The sequence below is a fragment of the Narcine bancroftii genome, chromosome 6 (assembly GCF_036971445.1).
Source record: "Narcine bancroftii isolate sNarBan1 chromosome 6, sNarBan1.hap1, whole genome shotgun sequence".
NCBI classification, from domain to species: Eukaryota; Metazoa; Chordata; class Chondrichthyes; order Torpediniformes; family Narcinidae; genus Narcine; species Narcine bancroftii.
In genome coordinates this window covers 27,859,914-27,870,865 of record NC_091474.1, presented here as the reverse complement: position 1 = coordinate 27,870,865, position 10,952 = coordinate 27,859,914, and the positions used below count along the sequence as shown (strand labels likewise).

At 42.2% G+C, this 10,952-nt stretch overlaps 1 protein-coding gene across 1 annotated transcript; it reads right to left on the bottom strand.

Annotated features, from left to right (window-relative positions):
• Positions 1-463: 463 nt before the first annotated feature.
• Positions 464-10,060, bottom strand: timmdc1 (translocase of inner mitochondrial membrane domain containing 1). The gene is made up of 8 exons (XM_069888185.1): positions 9,978-10,060; positions 8,918-9,186; positions 7,296-7,461; positions 6,372-6,460; positions 4,612-4,679; positions 4,043-4,121; positions 1,966-2,076; positions 464-1,097 (listed from the first exon to the last, which is right to left on the bottom strand). The coding sequence occupies exons 2-8, from the start codon at positions 9,046-9,048 to the stop codon at positions 959-961; spliced, it is 783 nt and encodes a 260-aa protein (XP_069744286.1). The 5' UTR covers positions 9,049-9,186; positions 9,978-10,060; the 3' UTR covers positions 464-958.
• Positions 10,061-10,952: the final 892 nt, after the last annotated feature.

Below are 10,952 nucleotides of genomic sequence, written 5' to 3'. Positions count from 1 at the left end.
TCAATTGTAGGAGCAAAGTTATGAATGGAACATGCTTTACGGAAAGCACTAATTATACTCAATTACTGGCACAAGGTATTAAAATTAACACAGTTCTCAAATGCATCCTCATTAATGCTATCTAACCTAGAGATCTGACAATCACAATACACTCAGACAGATTTGACAATCCAATATCACACTGAGTGCTGCATTAATTGTAAGTATTCCACTGCTCAGTAAGAGCAGCAGATACACCATAGCTCTGATATTTGGCATCACTTAGAACAAGTTGTCTGGTCACTTTCACATTGCAATTTCTAGGAATGATGGCTATTGGCTGCTGCATTTTTTTGACATGATTTTACATCAAAACATTAAATCATCAGGTTTAAGATTGTGAATGTCACCACAGAAAGGACCATTTATAAAGGTTAGGGTTTGATCATCACTTTTCAGTGAAAATATTTAAAGTCATAACTAGTTATTTAGCACAATCATTTATTAAAGAAATGAACCAGGTGTAAAACGAGGGATTTGGAAAACTCAAGGATAAGAAATATCCTGGATACAAGAAGTTAGAACATTAAATGGATCCTCAGTGTCTTCGACCATGCAACTTTGCCATAACACCTCACCCCTTTTCTCTTCCTCTCCGACTAAGCAGCTCTTTTGTGAAAAAAATTCAATTAGAATAATATGATTTCAGTAGATGTTTTATATTCTAGAGTAAATATGATTTACCATCTCAAAGCATTTGCATCTGGGTTGCTGTAGTGTGGTTCAGATCACAAACCACTTCGATGGATGTGAAATCTCAGATACAAGTTCCTCCAAGTCCAGTTCTGGGACTTGCTTCAGGTCCACTGCCCTCGAGCAAGTCAAAATATTCATTGTAAGTGCTTTGGATTCATTCACCTTTCCTAGAGTCTTTTGAATTTGGCCTGGTCTGTTACAAACACTCAATCGTTTATTTGAGTCAGCTTTTCTTTAGAACAGATGAAATGGGATTTCTCTGCTGCATCAATAGTTCTTCTAATTTCTCTGCATCATTTTCCACTGAATCATTCCCATCAAGTTCATTAATTAAATCTTTGGTCACATCAAGCCTGGCTTTCCTGGGGAAAAGATGCAGATAATTTCAGACAAGTTAAAAATAACTCCAGCGATTAAACTGGAGAAAAACAAATTCAGACACAAGCAATGTGCGTTTTTCTTGGAGTTAGAATAAACTAGTCCTCACAACACTGGTGGCACAAATCAGTTCTAGTAGTCAGTGTCAATCTTGAGCTGGGATGTTGTCCGTGTGAAGTTTGCATTTTCTCCCTGTGATTGTTTATGTTTCTCACAGGTGGTACGCTTTCCTCCCACATCCCCAAAAATGTGTGGGCTTGTCAATTAGATAACCCGAATGTGCAGGTGAATGGTAGACTCCAGATAAGACATTCTTAACAGGGGCCCTACAGCCCTGCTGGGGGGGGGTGGGGGGGTGGTGCACAGAACATTTAAGTAAAAGCCTTGTTTTGTTTTCACCTTACATAATACAATTTATCTTTATGTAGTCGGTAGGCGAGAAGTACAGAAAAAAAAACAAAATCTGATTGCTTCACGGGGAAGGGGGCCTGTAAACTTTGAGCAGAGACTTAAGGGGGCCATAGCCAAAAAATGCATCTACAGTATGGGAGAATGAAGAGTTTTTGAAGATCACTGTGGACTAGATGGACTGAAGGACCTGCTTCTGGGTTTTCTCTCTCTACAAGTCTATGAGAAATGGCGATTTAAAAAAAAACTACATATTACTAATTTCACAACCATTGCTTTTGAAAGAAAAGGGTTAATAACAATTAGTGGTAAACCAAATCAAAATATTAACTTTGAGGAAAAAGGACAAGCAGATTTTAAAATACATTCTGTATGATTTGTTTCAAAGATTTCTCCCTGTCTTAGTCTAACTTCAGATATTTTTTTGAGATTACAAGTTCTTACCATTCTTCTAATCTAAGTTTGTAATTTTCTTGCTGTTCCCTACGTTTCTGCTCCCGCTTGGTTTCTCCGTTAATTTTCTGCAAAGTCAGGATCAAAACTCCAGCTGGAACCCTGAAAAAGTGAGTGCCATGGACAGTGGTCAGTGTATGATCTATTCGGGGAGCACCATTTCTCTGGTCCCTGCTTACCCCGGGTTTCACACCAGTGGCAATGTTGCTGTTACTGCAGCTTTGCTATTTTTTTTACTATTTCATGTGAAAGATGTACTGTACTGGCATATCATCGAGATTTGGTGCTCAGGTTCCTCCCCCAACCCTTTATTTCAAATGACATGCTTTTTAAACATCTGAAAACTATCCAAAAGCAATTTCTGCAAATGAGATATTTAATGAAAATTCATAAACATTATTTTCTCAAAAGAGAACTAGTTCTAACTGTAAACTTTTCTGATTTCAAGAGTGAAACACCATGGCAGCCAGTGACTAGTGGGGAACCACAGGGCTCCGTGCTGGGGCCACAGTTGTTTACAATATATATCAATGACTTAGATGTGGGAATAGACAGCAATATCTCAAAATCTGCAGGCGACACGAAGTTGGGTAGCGGTGTTGGCTGTGTTGAGGATGTTAGAAGGGTGCAGAATGATTTGGACAAGTTAGGCGAGTGGGGTAAGATGTGGCAGATGCAATATAATATGGATAAATGCGAGGTTATCCATTTTGGAGGCAAGAACAGAGAGTATCTGTTTAGGAAAAGGGGAGATGCAGAGAGACTTGGGTGTTGCTGTGCATCAGTCATTGAAAGTGGGAGTGCAGGAGCAGCAGGCAGTGAGGAAGGTGAATGCTATGTTGGCGTTCATAACAAGAGGATTTGAGCACAGGAGTACAGAGATCCTGCTACAGCTGTACAGGGCCTTGGTGAGACCACATCTGGAGTACTGCATGAAGTTTTGGTCTCCTTATCTGAGGAAGGACATCCTCATCATGGAGGGGGTGCAGAGAAGATTCACTTGAATGATACCAGGGATGGAAGGACTTGCATATGAAGAAAGGTTGGATAGACTAGGCTTATATTCTCTGGAATTTAGAAGATTGAGGGGGGGAATCTTATAGAAACATATAAAATTCTTAAGGAATTAGACAGACTAGATGCAGGTAGTTGTTTCCAATGCTGGGAAAAACCAGAACTAGGGGGGCACAGTTTAAGGATAAGGGGAAAGTTTTTTTTAGGATTGAGATGAGGAAACATTTCTTCTCTCAGAGGGTGGTGAATCTGTGAAATTCTTTGCCACAGGAAGTGTTTGAGACCGGTTCCTTGTCAATATTCAAGAGTAGGTTAGATTTGGCCCTTGTGGCTAAGGGGATCAAGGGGTATGGAGAGAAGTCAGGAACCGGGTACTGATCAGCCATGATCAAATTGAATGGCGGTGTAGGGCTGAAGGGCCAAATGGCCTACTCCTGCACCTATTTTTCTATGTTTCTTCTTAACCCACTCCCAAAACACTGAAGGGGAACAGAGAGTCAACTGGGATTTTCAAGATTGTCGATTTAAAAATGTCAGTGTCAAAAGGACAAGGAACAAAGGTCACTGAATGAAGAAGTGCAGTGCGGAAACAGGCTCTTCAGCCCAATGTCATTGTTGATCAAGTTGTCTACGTAAACTAATCCGGTCAGCCACATATCATAGATGCTGCTCAGGCCAATGAGTTTCTCAGCAGGTTGCTTCTGACTACAGAGCTCTGTTATGATGGAATTAATAGATGAACAAGACACAGGTACTGAATCTCACATTCCCCCCCCCCACCGTTCTTAATGATCTTTGAGGGTATTCTAACCCTTCGACTCGGTGTCCAGTTTTCAGGTACTACTAGCAAGCACATATACTCAGTGCCCCCATTTTATACCCAACCACCAGCTGGTTCTTGCTGATTTTTAACTTTTCATAGTATAGTTTATCAATGGGCCCAGTCTGGAGTATATATTATTAAAGGTTAAAAATGGTTGAAGTCCAAAAGGTTAATATAATGATATAGCTGTACATTTAATTGCCAATTACAATGAAGCATTTACTGACTTACCCCATTACTGCACCAATGATTGAGCCTGCTAAAAATCCACTCAATCCAAGATTCATCCGGAAAAGTCCTCCTGCAACCGCTTAAAATGAAGGACATATTTTACAGTAACATTCAGTTACAATGCAGTTTGTAAATGATAAATTCAATAGTTTAATTCTTTCAGCTTTGTGCAGTGTGAATGAATACTAGATTTGTAGTTTGTTCCACTTGTTGAAAGTATTTTTCTTGTCGTGCAAGGACTCAAATGACACAAAGAAAGGATATGTTTGCACTGGAGGCAGTTCAGAGAAGGTGCACCAAGTTGATTCTTGGGATGAAGGGACTGTATTAGGAGAGAAGGCTGAGGCTCTACTCATTGTTGTCGGGATTAATGGGGGTGATATTTTGAAACACAAGATTCTAAGGGTTTGATGGAACAGATGTTGAAAGGATATCTTCCATGATAGAATTCAGAATCAGGAGGTAAAAGGAAAAGTTTCAAAAGACGATGTTCATCTCAAAGTGGAAAAAAATACAAATGGAGTGCCATGGTTTGAATTTGAATTATGTGTCTTTAAGCAGATTCTCACCTCCAGCTGCAGAGTAGTGCCTCAGGAGATTCTGGTCACGGTACACAGACATTCCTGTGCTAACTGTACTGTATAGTCAAAAAAAAATTAATTAAGAATAAACAAAGAGAAACCAGGTAATCATAGCAAATGCATCCTGAAAAGAGAGCAAAACTACAATCACCCACATAATTACTCTGCAACTGAGCCTGGAATTGCACCGCCAAGTTAATGCCAACTGGTATGAATTTAGTTTTAATCCTAAAATGCTTCCCATCTCTTTCTGCTACTCTAAACTTTCTTTTCATATTGCATCATTTCTATCTTCTACTGCATCCTTTACTTATATTACTTTATCACACATTTAAAGTCCCATCTTAACTTATTCTCCGATACCCCCATTGAATGAGACAGAGATGCAGCCAAACTTTGAAATACAATCAAAATGCCTGAAAACAAGATCCACAAGCTGACTTTCAAGATCCAAAATGTGTTACTGTTGCAGCCTTGCAACTAAAATAAAAGACAAAATGAAAACAATGTCTTCCTGGTGATTTTCCACCATTGGCCTTGAACAGGAATTTCATCCAAAACTGTGTCATTTAATTCCTAATTCCTTTCAGTTATTTTATCCAATTATCTCCATTCCATTTTACTCTTTATACTGATGCATTTGCCTTGGTTTTAACTTTTATTTGTTGAGAAGCAAAACCAAACTGATTAATATATCCATAAAATCATGTACAGTACTTCTTTTTTTCAGCATCTGTACTGCTGGAGAACTCATGATCATAGAGTAGGGATACCAGTTTTGCATCTGCACACTTCTCGTTTACCTCCATACTGCTGCTCCACTGCAAAGTCTCTTCAAAGGATGCCTGCCCTGAAGAAGTTTCATCCTCTCTATGGAGTTCTGTGAGAGCCTCTCTCTCATTGCTGCCCTTCTGTTATCCCCACTGCCCTTAAGTTCTACGAAGCAATCTCAGAATTTTTTTTATGGAGAGCAATTAGATTGTTAAATTATCTACTCACATTTGAGAACAGCAATGTTTACATAATGTTTAACACCTTGAAATAGATATTTTTTCAAGGGACATGTTGACTTGAGTTAAGAAAGTTTGGAAATATTGTGTCGAGTTCAATACACAAATAAGCTGGAGCAACAGCAGATCCATTGGAAGTAAAGGGTAAGGCTCTTCATTATGTTAAAGAAAAAAAACAGGCAGACACCCTAATAAAAATTTGGGGTGGCACAGTTAGCTTAGCCATTAGCGCAACGCTGATACAGCGCCAGTGATCGGGACATGGGTTCAAATTCCGCGTGGCTTGTACGCTCTCCCTGGGTTTTCTCCGGGTCCTCCGGTTTCCCCCTGCCCTTCAAAACGTATCAGAGGTTGTAGATCAATTGGGTGTAATTGGGCAGCATGGGCTTGTGGGTCGAATGGGCCTGTTACCATGCTCTATGTTTTATTTTAAAACTTTAAAAAGATGGAGGAGTGAGGAAGGGGCAGGGAAGAAGCACAGGCTAACAGGTGGGAGGGTAGATGAGAAAAATGATGAGGTGAAAGGAAGAGAACTCTGTTAGAAGGAAGGGAAGGAGGTGGGGAGCTGGAGAAGAGGAGACAGGGATAGAGAAATTGACAGGGTTAACAGAATTGAAGTTCACTGGAATCCTTCTAGACATATTACAGTAGAGTGCAGGAGCAGCGACTGGGGATTCTGCTCTCCCACGACGCACCTTTAACTTAGAGACTGTAAAACTGACTAAACATTTCACTCACTTGAAAATTGTGACAAACATAGACACCCTCCAGCTCCACCGCCACCCATAACGGATGAAGCCTCGGACTGCAGCATCTTGAGCCGACCTCTGATGAACGAGAAAAAGCAATGCTAATGCAGGGAAATAGTTGTTCACTCACGCAGGGTACTCAGATGGTTGCTGCTCCACCCATGTCCCCAGTAGATAATTGAAAATAATTTGCAAAACACTGAATTTTCAGCATTTTCTAAAGCTGCAATATTATCCAGTGATCTGGCTAAAGAGCACCTGATGTCCTTGTGAAAGCCATGGCTGTAAGCAGGCAAATTGTACTTTGATAAACAAGGTGCTGGAAAATAACTCCCTCCCCTCCCCCAAAACTTCTTGAACTGCTTCAGATTTAAAGAGTCTCCTTCCTGCTGTTCTCTGAATCTTACATGAACCTCCCATTATTAAGAGATGATGCCCCTGCCCTGCTTTAACTGTACTTTATTCTGTATCCTGCACTCTTGCCTTTCTGCAATACTGCATCCTACAGTTTTCTTACTTTATACTACTACTGTACTTAAATATGGGTTGACTTGCAATTCAAGTGTAACTCAGTACACATGACAATAAACAATTCAATCCATGGGCTTTGAATACCATAGCAATGCAGCTGTACAATACTGAAAACACGAGTCCCTGGCATCCATAGATGGAAGCAAGGGAAGAGTAGGAGCAAGGTGCTCCAGTTCCCTGCCCACCACCCACCCCATCTCAAAGATGTACATTTATTGGCACTGTAAATTGTCCCCATCATGCATCTAAATGGTGTAATCCGGGGTAGCTGGGAGTGTGAGAAGAGGTTAAGGAAATGATCAGTGTAATTTGGTGTCGAAGGTGAACACAGACCTGGTCAGTGGAGATTCCCCTTTCTGCACCGTGTAATTCTATGACTTACCACAGCTTCCAAGCGATTTCTGTACACCTCGGCCTGGCTCTGCTCGATGTAGCGAATCTTAGCATGCCGAGCAGCAGGAATGCCGCCATACACCATCCCAACACATCCGGCTACAATGGCACTCTTCCAAATGTTTATTATTTCCTCAGGATAATTCTTCATCTCACTGTGTGCACAGTACAAATATTATGAGCAGAAGTTGGCCATTCAGCTCATTGAGTGTGCTCCACCATTCCATCGTGAGCTGATCCATTCTCCCATTCAGCTCCATTCTCTATCTTCTCCCCATAATAATCTTTGATACCCTATTTATATACCTATTAATCTCTACCTTAAATACGCCCAACAATATGGCCTCCAGAGCTGCCAAATTCCAGAGGTTCACTCCTCTCTGGCTAAAGAGCTTCCTCCACTTTTGTTTTAAATGGGGGCGCTTCAATCCTGAATTTGTGCCTTCTTGTCCTTGACTCCCCTAACATAAGAAACAACTTTGCCACGTCTTCTCTGTCCAGGCCTTTTAGAGATTCCCCCCCCACCCCTCTTAACTCCAAGGAGTACAGCCCAAAAGCTGTCAAACATTCCTCATATGCTAATCCTTGAATTCCAGAAATTATTCTTGTAAATCTTCTTGAACAATGCCAGCACATCCTTCCTTAAATAAGGAGCCCAAAAATGTACCCCATATTCCAAATGGGGATGGCACAGTTGGTTAGAGCACCAGCGACCCAGGTTCGAATCTGGTACTGAATGTAAGTAGTTTGTATGTTCTTCCAGTGTGTGCATGGGTGTTCCCCAGATGCTCCAGTTTCCTCCCACCTTCCAAAAACATACGGGGGCTGTAGGTGTATTGGAGCAACAAAGGCTTGTGGGCCAGAGGGGTGTGTTACTGCACACCATGTCGAAGTTTTAGAAAAATTAAAAAGTGAGTGCTCACCAGTGCTTTATAAAACCTCAATGTACAACTATTGCTCAATCAACCCCATGCCCATTTTAAAAAGGAACTGGCCTGATGATATCACTGAGTTATAAAGCACCTTCTACTTCAACATTTAAAATTTATTGTTGGAAACAGAGATTCTTTTTCCTGTGGGTGAGGCCGATTTTCTACTTATCAGTAAATGAAACTGTACTCAAGAAAAAGGTTTATATGCAAAAGAAAAAATATATAAACCAAGAAAGAAATGTAAACAAACTGACTTTGCTAACTGACTTCTAATTTTACGTCCAAATTTGAGAGATTTTGTGAACCAGATACATTTAGAAATTACATTTAGGAGTTTGGTCAGAAATTTGACAAACTGAGATACTAACTTGATTCTTTCCCCAGATGCTGTCCGACCTGCCAAGTGTTTTCAAACCTTTCTGTCGTGTAATTTTTCTTTAGTCATACATCAACCATTTTCTCATTTAATGGGCGGATTAATTCAAGGAACTAAACTGTCTCCTCCTGTTTCAAAGTTTCATTGCCAAAAAGGTTGAGACCGCCAAGGTTATTTCAAAAAAGACCCATTCCATGACTTAGTTCCCCTTTTCTTCCACCTTCTGCTCTCTTGACAAGCACCTGGCTAAAAAACACGTTAAAATGACATTTCACCTGGCATATCATTTGAGTTCATACTCACTCTCGCTGAAACAGCTCCTGGATCCTGTCCCATCCTGTCTCAGGGATTTGGGGACTACCAATAAATTTCAGGATCTTTTCATCCTGGCTCCCCACACCTTCTGCAGCATAGACTCGAGGACAGCGGAACATTTTCCAGAGTCAGATGCTGTGATGAATCCTGAAATATCTGTCACCTGGCAATTCCTTGACACAGGTACAAGTTTGAGGTCTGATGCAATATTAGTCCAACACAAGTGCTCTTCATTTAGCCCGAGTTGGAATAATTCACTGCAAATCAACAAATTAAATCGCATGACTTCCTTCACCAACTTAGTTCCAGCAGTGACATCAGCCCTACTCAACATCCTATAAATGAAAGAACACAGCTCCTTGACAAACTCCCACCCCTCTTCTCCACCCCACATCCCACCAGCCCTTTACTCCTTCACAATTCCTTCCTTCACCACCTCATCGTCATCATCCCATTTTCCTGCAATTGGCCATACCATTCTAAACCCTTCCTATCCATATAAATGTCCAAATGTCTTGTGACCGTCATAATTATACCCGCTTATAGTTTCCTCAGGTAGCTTATTCCACATATTTTCCATTTGCATGAAAGAATTGCCCCTAGGTCCCTCTTAATCGCATCTGTCCCGCTATGCCCTCTAGTTCCAGAATCATCCATCCTGGGAAATAGACTGTGACCATTCACTTTATCAATGCCCCTTATGACAATTCAGCCTCCAACACCAGGAAATATGGACCGAGTCTAACTAGCTCCATATCTCTGCCCACTCGTCCCCTTATTTCATAATTCTTCAAGGGGAGGAATCCTCCCTCCCTCCCTCTCTCTCTCTCTCTCTCCCTCCCCACCATCACGTTTCCACTCCCCTCCTGTCCCTCCCTCCCCTTTCCTATTCCCCACCTCCTCTCCTTTCCCCCTTCCTCCCCCCTCTCCCCAGCCCCGTCCCCGTTGACATTGGCGGCTCCGGGCAATGCCCGCTTGGCGCCCCCGAGCTCAATGACCGCCCAACAGACTGAGTAGCCTACAACCCCGTCCCAGCCAGAAAACCTGCCTGGATCTCAGGAAGCTCAAGCACCCTTTCCCCGGGCCGGGCGCCCCGCACCAGCACACGGGGAGGTCAGCGCAGGCCCAACGGCGCCACTGCGCAGACTCCAAGAATGGGGCATGATGGGAACTGTAGTCCTGGTGCAGCTTTACGTGCCTGTCACTCACCTCTGCAGGTGATGCAGTGTAATGGGAAGGTCGAGCGGATGGTATTGAATTAGAAAGGTGTTTTATCCCGTTAAAGTCAAACATGCGATCCACGGGAACGGTGGTTGGTTTTATTGTGCCTTCAATCCCTCTGGTGCTCACCCAATGTGGAATCTTCTCTCTGTTTTATCTATCTTCCTTTTGTATTTATTTATACTCTCTTTATAAATAACAACTACTGTAGTTTTTTTTCATCGTACCTGTTTGGCTGCAGCAGAGAACAAAACAAAGGACTCTACATCACCTTTGTTGACCTCACCAAAGCCTTCGACACCGTGAGCAGGAAAGGGCTTTGGCAAATACTTGAGCGCATCGGATGCCCCCCAAAGTTCCTCAACATGGTTATCCAACTGCACGAAAACCAACAAGGTCGGGTCAGATACAGCAATGAGCTCTCTGAACCCTTCTCCATTAACAATGGCGTGAATCAAGGCTGTGTTCTCGCACCAACCCTCTTTTCAATCTTCTTCAGCATGATGCTGAACCAAGCCATGAAAGACCCCAACAATGAAGACGCTGTTTACATCCGGTACTGCACGGATGGCAGTCTCTTCAATCTGAGGCGCCTGCAAGCTCACACCAAGACACAAGAGAAACTTGTCCGTGAACTACTCTTTGCAGACGATGCCGCTTTAGTTGCCCATTCAGAGCCAGCACTTCAGCGCTTGACGTCCTACTTTGCGGAAACTGCCAAAATGTTTGGCCTGGAAGTCAGCCTGAAGAAAACGGAGGTCCTCCATCAGCCAGCTCCCCACCATGACTACCAGCCCCCCCA